This window comes from Dipteris shenzhenensis, chromosome 27 (assembly GCF_047967505.1).
Source record: "Dipteris shenzhenensis isolate YYH24624 ecotype China chromosome 27, Dip_SZ_1.0, whole genome shotgun sequence".
NCBI lineage: Eukaryota > Viridiplantae > Streptophyta > Polypodiopsida > Gleicheniales > Dipteridaceae > Dipteris > Dipteris shenzhenensis.
The window spans coordinates 6,414,311-6,431,836 of NC_141622.1; the positions used below are offsets into that span (position 1 = coordinate 6,414,311).

Below are 17,526 nucleotides of genomic sequence, written 5' to 3' on the forward strand. Positions count from 1 at the left end.
GGACCGTTGGTTTCCGTGATGGAAATCAGAAAGGCTCAAGTAGAGTCTTTATACCTTTGCACAGCATCGGTAGAGTCGGTGGATGAGTCTTCGGCTAGCACTGATGTTACGCAAAGTGATGAGATGGCCAAGCTGGCTAATCTTATAACAGAGGAGTTCTCTGAATATTTTAGGGATGAACTACCTTATGGGTTACCTCCAGAGCGGAAAGTTCAGCATAAGATTGAACTGATCCCGGGGGCAGAACCTGTAAATAGACCTCCCTATAGAATGAGCTTTACTGAAGAAGCGGAGGTGCGTAGGCAACTGGAAGAATACCTCAAGTTGGGGCAGATTCAACCAAGTTTCTCACCTTTTGCTTCACCAGTGATATTAAAGAGGAAAAAGGATGATACGTTTCGCCTCTGTATAGATTACAGAGCATTAAATAATATCACTGTTAAGCACAGGTATCCGATGGCTCGGATTGATGATTTGCTAGATGCATTACATGGAGCCGTGATTTTCAGCAAGATAGATCTTAAGTGCGGCTATCATCAGATCCGGATTAGAGCCGAGGATGTGCACAAAACCGCTTTTAGAAGCAGGTTTGGTCATTATGAGTTTTTGGTAATGCCTTTCGGACTTACCAATGCTCCAGCGACCTTCGTCATGCTTATGAACGATTTACTACGTCCGTATATCGGAAAGTTCGTAGTACATTTTATTGATGATATCTTGATATTTAGTAAAAGTGTTACTGAGCATTGTGAAGACTTAAGGATAGTGTTCAGTACTTTGAGGAAAGCCAGTCTTTATGTGAATAAAAAGAAAACTATACTGTGTATGGTTAGGCTTGAGTACTTAGGGTTCATAATTACTCCACAGGGGGTAGAAATGGATCCGAAGAAAGTGGCTGCAATACTAACTTGGCCAATCCCTCAGAGTCTGACCGCGTTTCGATCATTCTTGGGATTTGTCCAGTTTTATAGAAGGCATATCAAAGGATATTCCGAAATAGTATCGCCATTGACTGATCTGACCTCCGATAAAATACCTTTTGTTTGGGGACAGAATCAACAAGAAAGTTTTAACACCATAAAACAAGCTGTGGTCTCAGGACCGGTGTTAAAAATAGTTGATCCCCAGAAACCGTTGTTCCTAGAAACCGATGCAAGTGGCATTGCGGTAGGAGCAGTCCTCCTTCAAGAGGGAAGGCCAGTAGCCTTTGAAAGCAAGAAGCTTTCTCCCTCTCAAAGGAATTGGCCAACTCATGAATTGGAGTTGTATGCTGTTATCCATGCTTTGAAAACATGGAGGCATTACCTGTATGGTTCAGAGTTTTATGTGGATGTGGATCATGATACTCTGAAACATTTCTGTAAACAGCCTGACTTGAGGGGCCGCCAAGCTAGGTGGGTAGAGCTCATGCAGGAGTTTAATCTAACGATTCGGTACCGAAGAGGAAAAGACAATAAGGTTGCTGATGCGTTGTCTCGCATTATGCATAACCTGAGTTTCACGGTATTAGAGAGTGCTCTAATGACCGAGATCAGAGAAACTCAGAAGGTGGACGAGTTTGTCCAGAGCTTATGGCCTAAGGCTCATGTGTTAAAACCCGGGGAAAATGAAAAGGATGACCTGGCATCCAGAAAAGGCCAAACTTATGCAAGATATACCATAAGGGATGGTATGCTAGTTAGAAATGGCAAGGTTGTAGTACTTGGTCAGAATGATCTCAGGCAGAGAGTCATTCGACAATGCCATGATAGCCCGTGTGCGGGACATCCAGGAGTCGAGAAGACATATGATCTCGTGAAGCGAGATTTCTTTTGGCCAAAGATGAAAAAGCATATTCATGAATATGTGACACGGTGTTTCTCGTGTCAGGTAAGTAAGGCCGAGCGGGTGAAGCCACCCGGACTTTTACAGCCCTTGGAAATACCACTAAGCAAGTGGGAGAGCATTTCCATGGATTTTATTGTAGGACTACCTGCAACACAAGGAGGGTATAATTCTATCCTTGTGGTGGTTGATCGTCTAACCAAGATGGCTCACTTCATTCCGACTAGAGAGTCTATTAGTGCCCCACAAGTAGCGGATTTGTTTATTAGACATATATTTCGTCTGCATGGATTGCCTAGATCCATAGTGTCAGACAGAGATGTCAGGTTTACCGGTCACTTTTGGACAGCGGTATTTGAGACACTAAGGACTGAGTTGGGAATGAGTAGTGGGGATCATCCTGAGACGGATGGTCAGACGGAGAGAGTCAACCAGACTTTAGAGGATATGCTGAGAGCATATGTGTCATTGAGGCAACATACATGGGACAAGTGGTTGCCATTGTTGGAGTTTGCCTACAATGATAGGAAACATTCATCTACAGGGTTCAGTCCGTTTGAACTGAACTATGGTTATAGACCAACTAATCCAACTATAGTTGGAGTACCTCAGAAAGTGCCTAGTGCCGCGAACTTTGTAGTTCAAATGCGGGAGATGCTAGCACTTGCGAGAGCTAATATCCGTCAGGCGATGGACAGAGCCAAGGTGTATGCGGTTGAAAATCGGTCTATAAGAGTATTTGAAGAAGGAGAAAAAGTTTTTCTCAGAATTCCTTCGCACTCGAAGTCGTTGACTTCAGGAGAGTGTGCTAAGTTATCACCTCGATACTGTGGGCCGTGGTTGATTCTAAAGAGAATAGGCAGTGTAGCCTATAAATTAGAATTGCCACAGGGGTGTAAGGTGCACCCGGTTTTTCATGTTTAAAGAAATTTTTACATGCTGGTGACTCACTAATCGAAGGTGTGGTTTTGTTTCAGGAGATAGAGGATATTGCAAGGCGCAAACCAACAAGAATCCTGGACCGAGGAACAATGCAAATACGAAATCGGAAGATACCCACGGTGTTGGTTGCATGGCATGGTCAGCCTCTATCCGAAGCTACCTGGGAATCCGTATATCAGTTGCGGAGAGTGTTCCCAGACTCTATCATCGAGGACGCTGATGTCTGAAGAGGGAAGGATTGTTACGCTCTAGCCGAGGTAGCATGACCTCGGAAGAATCAGTCGACATTTCCCTTATAGGATCTATCTTTGTAATATATGTGTTTGCGCTTTATGTAAATGATCGGGAGGGATTAATGTCAAGGTCCTAGGTGAGGGTTGATAGCACCAGACTAGATAGATCTGAGACCAAGGGCCTAGTGCAAAGATTGTGCCTAGGGGCAAGGAATTAAATGCATCCCAAGAGAGGGGTGAAATGTTGCATTAGGAAGGCCCTATATGGATGACATGTGGCATCTAGATCTATCTAGGGATTTGGGGTCTGTCAAGGCTAGTGAGAGAAGATAAGGATTTAGTTTTACGTGATTTCGTACAGAGCTCTATCTCTCTTGCTTGGGAGTCTTGGCAGAATTGGCTGGGGGGAAAAGAAAAGGTGCTACTCCCGTGATATCTGCAGTGAGAAAATCAGAGATAGGTGACAGATAGTTGACAGATGATGTGCAATCTGAGGAACAAAGTCAAAAGGGCAGTGTGCACTAGGTGTGTGTTGAGGTGGCCGTTGAAGTTGACTTGATGATGTGGAATTCGGCATGTTGTAATTCGAGACACTTAAGTGGATGTGATACGTACAAATCTCTTTACGCTTAATATTTTACACCAATCACGGGCATAGGCACACAGATTATCCTCCCAGCCAACCTTGATGGTAGCAAGCTATCAAGATGATTACATTACGTGAAAGCTCTTGCTTGCCAAATCCCAACGAGCCCCAATTCCCTAGATGGATCTAGTATGCCTCATGTCTTCATTCTAAGGTGCCTCCTAAATGCATCATTTACCCCTCTCTTGGGATATCATTGAATCATTTGCCCCTTGGCACATTTAATGCATTTAGACCCTTTAGCCTTAGATCCACCTAGTCTAGTGCCATATCACCCTGACCAAGGACCTTGACTTTAATTCATTTCTGATCATTTACGTAAAGCCCAACAAATATAATACAAACATTAATCCTTTAAAGGAAAATGTCGACCGACTCTTCCGAGGTCATGTTACGTCAACTTGAGCATAACATTCCTTCCCTCTTCAGGCATTAGCGTCCTTGATGATAAAGTCTGAGAACACTCTTCGAAACTGGTATACGGATTCCCAGGTAGCTTTTGATAGAGGTAGACCATGCCATGTAACCAACACCGTGGGTATCTTCCGATTCCTGTTGGTTTGCGTCTTGCATTATCCTCTATCTTCTGAAACAAAAGAACACCCTCGATTAGTGAGTCACATGTATGCAAAAATTTCTTTAAATGAGAAACATGAAACACTAGGTGCACCTTACAACCGTGTGGCAATTCTAATTTATAGGCTGCCTTGCCTTTTCTTTTAGAATTAACCATGGCCCATAATATCAAGGTGATACTTTAGCACACTCTCCGGCAGTCAAAGACTAAGAGTGCGAAGGAACTCTGAGAAAAACTTTTTCTCATTGCTTAAATTCTACGGATCTGTTTTCATCCGCATACGCCTTAGCTCTACTAACGGATCTATTTTCATCCGCATACGCCTTAGCTCTATCCATAGCTTGGCGGATGTTAGCCCTCGCAAGTGCTAGCATCTCCCGCATCTGAACCACGAAGTTTGCGGCACTAGGCACTTTCTGAGGTACTCCAACTGTAGTTGGATTCGCTGGTCTATAACCATAGTTCAGCTAAAACGGACTGAACTCTGTAGAGGAATGTTTTCTATCATTGTAGGCAAATTCTAACAATGGCAACCACTTGTCCCATTGCCTCAATGACACATGTGCTCTAAGCATATCCTCTAAAATTTGGTTGATTCTTCCCGTGTGACCATCCGTTTCTGGATGATGCGTTTCTTTCCAAATGACTAGTAAATTTGACATCCCTGTCTGATACTATGGATTTGGGTAATCCATGCAAATGAAATATATGTAAACAAAAAGAAAACTATACTGTGTATGGTAAGACTTGAATATTTAGGATTCATAATTACTTCTGAGGGGGTAGAAATGGATCCAAAGAAAGTGGCTACGATACTGACTTGGCCAATCCCTCAGAGTTTGACCGCTTTGCGATCGTTCTTGGGATTTGTCCAATTTTATCAAAGGCATATCAAAGGATATTCCGAAATAGTATCACCATTGATTGATCTGAGCTCAGATAAAGTACCTTTTATATGGGGAGAGAATCAACAGAAAAGTTTTAACACCATAAAACAAGTTGTGGTCTCAGGACCGGTGTTAAAAATAGTTGATCCCCAGAAACTGTTTTTCCTTAAAACGGATGCAAGTGGCATTGCGGTGGGAGCAGTTCTCTTCCAAGAAGGAAGGCCAGTAGCCTTTGAAAGCAAGAAGCTTTCTCCCTCTCAACGAAATTGACCAACTCATGAATTAGAGTTCTATGCTGTTTTCCATGCTTTGAAAACATGGAGACATTATTTGTATGGGTCATAATTTTATGTTGATGTTGATCATGATACTCTGAAATATTTTTGTAAACAACCTGGCTCTGATACCAAAATGATACGTACAAATCTCTTTACGCCTAATATTTTACACCAATCACGGGCATACCACACAGATTATCCTCCCAGCCAACCTCGATGGTAGCAAGCTATGAAGATGATTACATTACATGAAAGCTCCTCCTTGCCAAATCCCAACGAGCCCCAATTTCTTAGATGGATCTAGTATGCCACATGTCTTCATTCTAAGGTGTCTCCTAAATGCATCATATATCCCTCTCTTGGGATATCATTGAATCATTTGCCCCTTGGCACATTTAATGCATTTAGACCCTTTAGCCTTAGATCCACCTAGTGTAGTGCCATATCACCCTCATCAAGGACCTTGACTTTAATTCCTTTCTGATCATTTACGTAAAGCCCAACAAATATAATACAAACATTGATCCTTTAAAGGAAAATGTCGACCAACCCTTCCGAGGTCATGTTACCTCAACTTGAGCGTAACAGGATGTCGAATGAATACTCTCAAAATCAATGTGCAATTGGATCTAGAATATGCACAGATACAGTAGGTATCATGGAATCAGATAGAAAAGAAAATCAAATTAGGATATAAGAACGGGGCATCTCAAGTTTGGAAAATAAATGTGGAACTGAACTAAAGTCCAGAGCTGAGAGTTGTGCCGAGGTCTGGAATGATGAATGAGATATGTGCGTGTCTTGAATCCAAGGCTGAGAATTCACCGTGACTTGAAAACTTGCTAATACTTGGTCAGATTCATTTGGAGATTGTGGAAGCTTGCTTTTTTTGATGAAAACATGCTCCACTTGTTTGTGCACTATCTTTATCCTTTGCATGGAATATTTAATACAATTATTTGACCCTTCAATTCAAGCCTCTTTCCTATTACTGTGCCTAAGCTTGAAATGTCGTGGGGGTTATTTTATTCTTAATTTTTATATATCTGTAGCATTTCTCTCACCCTTTTATGCCCTGTAGACATGTTTCTGTATTTTGCTAGAATTGGAGTATTAGCCTCCTTGCTGGATCTGTTTTTTGCTTGGGCTGAGAGATACCTTGTCGTCAAGTTGTCTTTTCCATTGACTGCTAGTCTTCTTAATGATATCACATGAAATCCTTTCTTCTTATACACTTGCTTTTGGAATGCTTTGTTAAACAATGGAAACCCGTTTGCTTGGGCTGAGAGATACTTTGTCGTTGAGTTGTCCGTCCCATTGACTGCTAGTCTTCTTAATGATATCACATGAAATCTTTTCTTCTTATACACTTGCTTTTGGAATGCTTTGTTAAACAATGGAAACCCGTATAAAAGTATTTTCAGGCAATGCTGTTTTTCTTGCAGCTGGTGGTACTTTCACCCAATGAGCATAACCATCCGGGGTTGAAAAAGAACCCGGCTGACAGCATTCCTTTGGAGCATGTTGCCCGGCTCTTCCCTGTGCTGACATAAGGAAGCCTTCTTACAAGGCACCACCGCAAGCTCCTTCAGTGTCATGTTGCTGATTAATTTTACGACCCTGTAACTGTGTCGGCAATGTAAGGGCATCAACGACTCAACCCATGCATATTTTGTATCTGCTACAGCTGTGTTTTTTTATTGCAGGGTTTTGTGGTTAGTGTTTACTTTTTGCAGCTGGAACATTTATGCTTAGTGCAAAATTTATTTCACCTTTTTCTTGGCACAAGGAAGGGAGAGGGGCTAGGTATTTTATAGAGCAAGTTTAATCTATGGAAATGTTGTTGTTTGAAGAATGTCATGATGTGTACGCAAATATTTATGAAGGCATTGGGTATGAAGGGGTTCTCCTTCATAGTAGTAGTCTTTCTTGTTGTTGGATGTTACCCCACTGTCAGATTTTTGTAGAGAATGTCTGGTTCAAAGTCTCTCTCTCTCTCTCTCTCTCTCTCTCTCTCTCTCTCTCATTCATTGCCCTTTTTCTGTCTGTTGCCTCTGCATTACTCTCCACCCATCACTTCTCCCCCCCTCCCCGCTTGCTGGCCTCCGTTGAGGACCCCTGCCCTTCCCTTGGTGGCTCTTCCTTTGGCCCCCCTGATCTCCTCCCCCTTTCCTTCATCACGGATCTTTGCCCCTTAAATAGCTTTCGTAGGGACCATCGGCAAGCTGTCATAATGTAAATATTTTTATGTTATTCTCTTCTTTTTTACCATTTTGAAGCTCTGAGCAACTACCAGATTCTTTGCACCACCATGAATTCAAGTATACTCGTCGCTGCTTAGTAGTGCATTTGCTTCATTGGCTACTACCACCACCAATGAGTCCTACATTACTCATCTTTCCTCTCCCTAAAAAAGGACCTTTTGGGTTTGAGGCTCTGGATTTAGACCTCCATTGCCTTTTCTTTCATCTCCTCTATGGGTCAGATTGCCACGCCCTCATTAACATCAAGGATCTCTCTCTCTCTCTCTCTCTCTCAAGCATCTCTTTGCACCATGATCATTCAGCACATCATACTTTGCTAACGAATGTCGGTATCACACACACTAGTGTAGTAGTTAGCAATACTTACCTGGGTAGTTATAGTCATTTCTGATTCTCAATTTCTTATTTGTTTTTATAGGACATTAACACAATTTTTAGTTTAAAAAATTAAAAGATGTAGAGAGAGAATTTACAAAGAATTGCAGATCATATCATTGCTCTCAAAGTGAATGCTAATATTGTACATCACATAGTGGCATCATCCTCAAAATTGTTGGAATTTGGTTGATCTTGGACTTGCACAAGTATAAGTGGCCATTGTAAGTTTGGAGAACGCATTGCTGAATCATTGGAAAAATTAAATGAGGATGTGGGTCTTGAGAATGTTCTCCAAGTGATCACTAATAATGCGAGGAACTGTCGAAAAGCTAGAAAAATTAAATAGATATAACTTGCTCATTTGGGCCTCACAATGCTTTCGCCATTGTCTTCACCTTCTCCTTGAAGATTTAGTACAAAAACCACAGACCCAATTCTTTAAAGTAGTTGTGGATGACGATTGAAAAGTGGTGTTGTAGTTTCTTAACCATGGAAGATTACTGTGCATATTAACAAACCATGAACTTCTACGAAATCCATTGGAGTTTTTGAAGCTTGGTCAACATGTTTCAAAATAAACTGTACGATTCTAGACAAGTTGCTCAAGCTACAAGGAATTCTAATTGAAACATTGTTCAATGTAAAAGTAGCAAAGTAGATAGTTGAGCCACAACCAAGTGGATGTCAAATAAAATTCACTAAATTGAAGACACTTCGTAACAATGCCAACTTTTGGAAGGCAATAGTGGATATGGTGGAAGTAATTAAACCCATTTCCTCAAGCTCCGTGTGAAAGGGCCAAGCATGTACACTTGCTTACATGGCTTGGTGGACTGTTGTGCTATATGTTTTGAAGGAAAATGCAAGACCTGGTGAGGGTGGCTACAGTGTAAGTCATTGCATGATGGAATCATGCCCATAACTCTCTTCACTATGCCAACCTTGTATTAGCTCCTGCATGTTGGAATTATCGCTCTAAAATCGAGGTGTAAATTATGCAACCTTGCCATGAGCTCTTGGGACGTTTCTTTGAGGATAGTATTGAATATGCTACTATTGTCAGGGAATTAACCACGTTCCGAAATAGGGAAGGGTTGTTTGCATATAAAAGAATAAAAGACTTGGCAAAATATGGTGGGAAGAATGTGGCGCATCAACACCTCATTTGCAGGCCCTAGCCATGAAAGTGTTGTCCCAGCCTTGCAACAATGCCTCTATTGAACGAAGTTGGAGTAAAGGACGATGTTAAGGGAGAGTAAAGTGATGGAGAAATTGCAAAGTGGGTAGTATTGACATATGCTTTTGAGATGCTCTTCAGTTTTGATGTGTAACATGTAGGAAAAACCAGTATAAAGATGAAGCATCGTATTTTGGATATTGCTTTGGCGTGTTAAAGTGAGATTACATTGTCATTTTCATGATAAATATCATGGACATACACTTGTGACGTGCTCATTAATTTTGGTCAAGGAATTTGAAATTGTTTAATAATGCTGATTCATTTTTTAGCTTTCCTTGAGTATATTGAGGATGAATGGTGGTCTGTAACATTGTTATTATTATGCCTCCAAGAGTGACCTAGAAATATGTGGGGTTTGGTAATGCCCCCCTGCAAGGTTAGCTTGGAGAGGTTCTCCCTTTGAAGTACATAAAAGTGCAAGAACATTTCATTCTCCATTCATTTCAAAATGCAAGATCTCCAGCACTTACAGCGTTTGATTTGAACTACCAATGTTATAGCTTCTTTACCTTGTTTACACGTGCACCGATGCTTCTCAAAAAGGGTTCTTCGCTATTCAAATGATCTATGCAGAGTATCTCGTGTGAATTAAACTTTGGCAAAATATGAAGATTGGAGATAAGGAGAGAGGGCACAAGTAGAGAGCACACCACAAATGACTAATAGTATACTAGATTTAGTTGAAAAGGTAGAATATATATAAGCCAATTTAGGGTTAAGGTTAGGGCATGACTGTGGTCTCTCAACACCTTTCCTCAAGATCAACATCATGAAGTAAGCCTTCCCTCAAGATGGTGATTCTGGGGAATCGAAGAAGGATAGAGCAATACATTCCATCACACCCCTTTAATGGGAATGTCCTTCCTCTACGTCAAACCAAGAGCTTGTTGGTGTTTCTCGAAAAGCTCTTTATCGAGTCGTTTGGTAAAGATGTCTACAACATTTTCTTTACTATCATAATGCTGTAGTGTGATGTCACTAAGTAACACTCTTTTTCTGATGAAGTTCGCTTTGACATCAATATGCTTTGTCTTGGAGTGATATACTGGATTCTTGGCCAATGCTTGAGCCGATTTATTATCAAAATATATTGTTGTTGGCTTTGATTCATCAAAGTAGTCTGTTTTTTACAATAGTCTTCTGAGCCATATAGCCTCACATGCACCTGTAGTGAGTGCTCCATATTTTGCTTCAATTGAAGACAAAGAAACAGTTGGCTGTTTGTTTGAAAACCATGATATAGCACCTTGACCAAGGAAAAATGCATATCCCTGTGTGGATCTCCTAGTCTCATGACCTCTGGCATAGTCACTGCTACAGTATCTCATGCAACCGTGGATGTGACTTCCTCTGTATTCTATCCCAAACTGAGATTGTACCTTTGATGTATCTCAAGACTCTTTTGGCTGCATTCCAGTGAGATTGTATTGGATTTGCCATAAACTGTGCAAGTGAGATTACTGCATAACAAATATCTAGCCGTGTGATAGTCAGATATATAAGAGATCCAATGAGCTGCCCATAGTACCTATCATTGATTGTAGGATTTTTCGAATCTTTTGTAAGTTTCAAACTCTGCTCCATGGTAATGATTTTGTTGTTGATGATGACCACTTCTCTAGAATAATCTTCCTCTGCCTCTGCCACTACTTCTATCTAAAGCTATGAATGATTGATCATTAAAATGATCTTTGCATGCATGAATGGCCTGAGTCCTTAGTTCCTCACCAAGTAAGACAGACTGAAGTTCTTCCAGTATTGGAATTGGCCGTTGGATGGCAATACTCTGGACTAGATTCTCATATCCCTCTCCTAGTCCATTCAGGATGACTTGAACGATTTCTGCTAGATTCATGGTCTCTCTTACTACTGGGAGTTGATTGTTGTAGTCTTTGATTCGGAGTACGTAAAAATGACTGGTTTCACTACTGCTGTTGCGAGAACTATGGTTGATTTGGTTTCACAGTGTGAGAATCCTAGAAGTGTTCTTTGACTCGTAGAGAGCTGCAAACATATCCCATGCTTCTTTTGATGTCTTGATAGTGTTGAGATGTCCTAGCATGACATCTTGCACATTCTGCTTGATCAGATGATATGCATACTTGTCTTTCTTATCCCGTTCTTCCTGTGCTGGGGACATGGTAGGATCTGCTACTAAAGGGGTAGAAATTATTGGTGTAGCTGGAGATCCCGGAGTAGAGCTATTGCTGGCTGGATCATCCAATGGTCTAGGTGCATATCCATCGACATACTCCCATTTGTCCTGAAGTACAAGAATGGTCTCCATTCGGTATTTCCATGTGCCATAATTGGAGTTGTCTAGCTTAGCAGAATGGTGGGCCAAGGCAAACCATGCATCCCATGACTTGGAGATCATGACATATCCACCTCACACCTTTGCAGTTTTGCAAAAGGTCCCGCTAGGGGCACAATATAAGATTTATCACAAGGGAGAAAAAGGGTGCATTTGAGAGCGAAGGGTGCTTTGAGACTATGTAAACAGGGGAGGGGACGGCTTTCCTTGGGTGTGGCAATTTGTTTCTCCCCCTTTGAAGCCTTTATATAGATGGGGTTTGGGGGATTTCCACCCTCATCCTATAAGCCAGCTCATGCAACTCTGGGTGCCTCTCACTACTACAATCACACAACCCCCCTTTGATTTCACCATCTCAAAACCATCATCACTCTCGATACTGGCGCTGCCCTAAGTGAGATCACATGATCCCCCTTGGAAAATTTCCATCAATATCGCCACCCCATTTAATGATGAACGGATGGATTTACATGTCGAGACGAGGGGTGGAGCTATGGACAAGAACTTTGGAGACATGGGTGGTGCATGAAAAGTCCCAATTAAAGATTCCACAGCCACCACCACCACCTTGTTGGTAGCCTAGCCTAGCATAGGTGGTCATTTTGGCCACTAAAGAATAAAAATATATCTATGACCATGATGTATGAATTAGATGGTTGCCACAAGAGATTTTCTTGGTCACCAAGGCCTAGATCATACTACTTTGGGAAGCCTAGTTCAATTAAAAATTATAATTGGATTTTGAATGGCATTGAAACTAACAATTCTAAGATTCCAATAGTTTGATATCTTGTTCCTCTAATAGCCTAATTTTGGCTGAATGCTAATCTAAGCCTACAAATTAGATGGTCTTGGTCAGTGTTCTAATAGGTTGCTTTCCTATTGTTCTAACACTTGGATTTCCTATTGTTCTAATAGTTTGATATAATTGGAGCCTGCAAATTAGATGCTCCAAGAGTGCATAGTCATTTTTGATTTCCTATTCTTCTAATAGTCTAATTTTGATTCAATGTTAATTTGATCATACAAATTAGATCGGCATGCCCACACACTCATGAAATCTGAGTGTTAGAGCCACATATGCTAGCCTAGTGGCAATCAAGCAATCCTCATGGCTTTGATTGTCCATATGGCTATTTAGAGTGCAAATCCCATTTAGAATGAATTGGAAGCAAATAATTATCAGAGAAAAAGGTCAGCTTAACAATGTCCAATATCAAGTGTGGGGCATGTAGCTGAGTTGTATTCTCTAGTTTCACATGTACTGGTTGGCATCTTCTAGGCTGGGGAGAGACAAAGTTCAAAGCTTTGCATAGAAACTTCGAGGTAAGGGACCCATTTGCATGGGCAAAGCTAGGAGCAAGATGTGATCCTAGGGGGAGGCTAAAGAAGCCCCCCCATGGCTTCTGAGCTACATGGTAGGCAAGGTTTCCTCCTCTACCTATGTGACTTCCCGCAAACGAGACTCCATGGTGAGACAGTAAGGGAGAGCTTTCTTTGTTCATGATGACAGATGTGTTTTGGCTTTTGGCTAGTGCTGAAAAGGCATGTTCGTCAGTGAAATCATATTCCTCGTAAGAAGACACTTATAGTAACTCTTTTGCTATAGTACTTTTTCCTATATGTGCATCGATGTGACTTCCTCGCAAAAACTTAGGACCTCCACTCACAACCTCAGGATCCCAATAGGGTCATGCAGTTTGTACTGTAAGTTGGGAGCTAAGGGGAATGGAACATAGCAACGGTGTCCAGCAGGTCCATCACCATCAAACCCACTACTATCTCCATCTCCATTTTCCATCTCTCCCAAAAAAAAAAGTCCATACATTAGGTGTATTGTTCACATATGAATTTAAGTATTTGTTTAAGTAGAAAGGCTTACATGCAATTCAAGTGTCTAATAGGGAAACCAATTCCTTGGGAACCTTATGGGAACTTTTATTGTAGGCCATGCCACATTAATCTTTGCCTTGTAATGTTTACATGTGATTCGATTGCATAACAAGTAAACGGTTTTGTGGGCAACCTTATGGAAACTTTATTTATATCCCACACCTCATTAATCCCTCCAAGCAAGAATGGGGTTCTTCATTTTGGTTGCATGCAAACTACTAGATTAAACATTTACCTATTGTAACATGATTCCATATAGAATCATGTAATGTATACAAGAACATAAGGGGCTCACAATTTTGTTTTAAAATTTTATTTTCCCTTAACCATTAGAAAATAAGGTGGGATTGGATTCCTCGACTGTCCTTAGCACAATGAATACTTGTTTAATAGCACTTCCACAATTTCTTGCAAGCACGTGGCTTAGCAATCGATGCATTAGGCTAGGATGATGTTGTACTCCTAGATTGCTTGGTGGGGATGAGGTACTGCTTCACAACTTTAGAGCTATCAATGATACACAATGTCCCCTTTTCTTTCTTTGGCCACAAATCTACAAACAAATATATCCATCAAAATCTTTATTTAACAACTACAAAATATAATCTTTTCAATGATAGATTTGAACTTTTTTCCTCAAAACTTGCATTCATGCCCCTTCTTCCCTATGTGCAGTGTTGAAATTCTTCTTCTTCTTCTGAATTTTTTGCTCAATTATTGCAAGGTAAGGTAGTCCTTAGTAGGGCTATAAGAAATCTCTTACATTTTAGTGGACTTTTGCAACCCCTATCAATAATGTCATCTAAACCCAAACACAAAGAAGGTCCTACATAATTATCTTTATCAAGTGTAGGCTGTAGTGCATCTAAGTCATAGTTTCATGGATCTACATCAACAGGCTTAAAGAAGCATATTCTTGACAATGCATTGCAATTCGCATAAAAATGAAAAAATAGTTGATACAAATCAATGGCACACAATAGAATAAAAAATACCTCCTCTCTTCTCCTCTCCTCTCCATCACTTTCTCCCCACTCCTGGGTGGGTTGAAGTCCATGGCCCAGTCCAAGGGGTTAGAACTCAGCTTGGAGTTCTTTACAAATCAACCACACTCAGTTTGATATCTAGGAGGCTCCTCTCTCGTCATCATTCTGCACCAAGTCGAAGTTTTTGCTACCGCAGAGACTGGTTTCTACACAGTCAAAGAATCGACCATAAATTTTTGAGGTTTTCTTGATCACTTCAAAGTAAATGTGTGTAAAATAAATGGGTTCTCTACAAACTCTACCCATGCCACTTTCTTCTTGAAAGGACTCTGTGCCATTTTGAATTTCTCCAATATGAAAATGTGTGTAAAATCATTTATCATTGAGAAAGGGACATTAAAAAGAAGCTTTTATGCCAAGATACCACACCATACTTTCCTCCCTCAGATGAGAATGAAGATGGTAACATCCCAAGTGATGTTGTACTCAAGCATAGGGAGAAGGAAAGGATCAGCAGAGGCCATAATCTCAGCAAGTCGGCCTGCGCCAAAGAGAAGAGTAATCCGTTGTTGAAAGAAGATCTTGCGGCTCAACATGACATGAACGGATATATATCAAGGAGTTTGAAGGGGCTGATTGGGTCACATGGGTAGGTTCCAAGGAACATTGCACCTCCTTCATAGATACCTTTACACTTAGCTCAAAACACTCTGCAAACTGTCATTAGACATAGAGGCCTATAACTTCCAGTAAAGACATGATACCAAAGATTCAAACACATATAGAGATGTGCCTTGAGATGGGCTTCGTGCTGATATACATTTCATAAGAAATAAAGAAGCGGCCAAAAAGTTATGGGCGGTTCACTAGACGGGGGTAAAAATTGTCATGAAAACAAACTATCAAACACAGAGACTCATAACTTTTTGCTGTAGTATTTGATTTAAAATCTAATAACACAAGGACATGTGCCTTGAAGATAGCTTCATGTAATATAAGTTTTGTAAGAAACAAAGAAGCGGCCAGAAAGTTATGGGGGGAAAAACTATCATGAAAATAGACTATCAAACACAGAGACTCATAACTTTTTGCTGTAGTATCTGATTCAAGGTCTAATAATACAAAGACATGCGCCTTGAAGAGAGCTTCATGTTGATATAATTTTCATCAAAATCAGACTAACGAGTGGAAAGTTAAGAGCAAAACACTAATAGGGGTCAAACTATCATGAAAATTGCCATCCACCGATACTAATTTCGCCTGAGCAGGATGCTCCCTCAAGACTCCACCTTCATCAACGATCCACCACTCATAGATTTTGCCTAAAAGAGAGTAAGTAATTCCCTTGGTGGCTCAAGAAATGGATGGACCATGTGTGTGCAATGAGCGGCCGAATAGAAAGAACTTTTAAGGCTTTGAAAGAAAGAAAAGGGAAGAGAGACTCAAGAGAGGGAATACGAAGTGATCTTCATTGTCAATAGAGTGAGGCTCCACTCCAATGCAACTCAAAATACTATAAACACAAGGGAGAAGAAGAGGTTTCATACATACAAGAGGGAGCGAAATCTCCAAGACTACTCATAGAGAGAGAATGAACTAGAGAGAGATGGACTTAAGAGTACATAAGAGAATATCTACAAGAGGGAGGGAAGGCTCATGGAAGAGGCTTGAGGAGACTAGAGCTACAGCAACATGAGGCCTAATGGTGGAAGAGATGATGAACAAGGGAGAGGAGGGCTACTTTTATAGAGATTTTGTCACCCTCCTTGACCCATTTACAATTGTTGCCCATAGATCTTCCTTTTCCCATCAATCACATAAGCCCATATGTCACCATCCATGTCCTTTTTGGCTACTCTTGCCATGTGTCCCATCAAAAGATGCTCAAGACTCCTAAAATATTGAGAAAGTCAAGAGTCTCCCCACATGGAGCCCATAGGGACCCTCTCTTTTCCATATGTCCACATCCTCCTTATTCCACATGGGAATTTTGGAAGGATTCCTCTTAACTCCACACTCCTCCACATGCCGTCCACACACTTGGCATGTGGCCTCTCTTATATCATTGGAACACATGGACATGAGCCCACCTCTTTATATGACTCACTCTTCCTATTTTCTAAAAACCCCATAATATCCCATACACAAATAACTCTCACCCCATACCAAGGTATTTATAATTCATACCTATGGTATTTATAATGATCCATTCCACTCACCCTCTTAATCCCATACAATATCTTAGAAAATAGAAATAAGTGAGAGCTGCTAGGCTATCACTTGATACCAAACTCTTATCAAACATAGAAGAAAACAATACCAATGCCAAATAAAAAATATCAATTTTTGGCATCACATCTTTTCCCCCCCAGGAGATTCTCTCTAATGATAGAGAGGGTCTGTTGGCCCTCAAGGTGTTCGAGCATAGAAGAATTTAAGGCGATACTCATTGATGTGTTCGGGTATCACCATGCCATCAACATCCTCAAGCTAATAGGTTCCATTCATGAACTTCTTTTTGACTCGATATGGTCCCTAAACTTTTTGTCTAGCCGCTTGTCCAGATGGCTATCAAATCTCATTACCAAATCTCCTTCTACAATATCTTTCTTCTTGCATAATTTGGTGTCAAAACGGGCCTTGTGCCTTTTTTGAGAAGCTTCTAAGTTTTGTAAGGCCTGTAATCTGCATTCATCAAAGGCTTCTAGCTGTACCAAGCATTGAGCATAGGCATCCTCCTATCCTTCTTTTCTTGCAAAACAACAATGCGAAGACTCTGTATCTCCAATTCAATGGGCAAAATGGCTTCTATTCCATACACTAGTTGGAATGGTGTAAATCCAATAGCTAGCTTGTGTGTGGTTCTGTAAGCCTATAAAACTTCTGCCAAGTGCCTATCCCAATGCCTTTTCTTGGTATCTACAAGCTTTCCCATTGAATTACACAACAATCCATTTGTTTTCTCAGCCAAGCCTAATTGGGGATAGTATGGCATGGACATGCTATGATTTATCTTTAGCTTATGCACCACATCTTCAATTAGTTCATTTCTAAAGAGGTTCCT

The 17,526-nt window shown here is 40.8% G+C and overlaps 1 protein-coding gene across 1 annotated transcript in view; it reads left to right on the forward strand.

Annotated features, from left to right (window-relative positions):
* Positions 1–7,310, forward strand: part of EIF3K (eukaryotic translation initiation factor 3K) — a 92,596-nt gene extending 85,286 nt beyond the window's left edge. Inside the window, exon 9 of the mRNA XM_087398514.1 lies at positions 6,833–7,310. Within this exon, the coding sequence (XP_087254640.1) occupies positions 6,833–6,940 (108 nt within the window). The 3' untranslated portion in view covers positions 6,941–7,310. The remainder of the gene's footprint in view (positions 1–6,832) is intronic.
* The last annotated feature ends 10,216 nt before the right edge of the window (positions 7,311–17,526 follow it).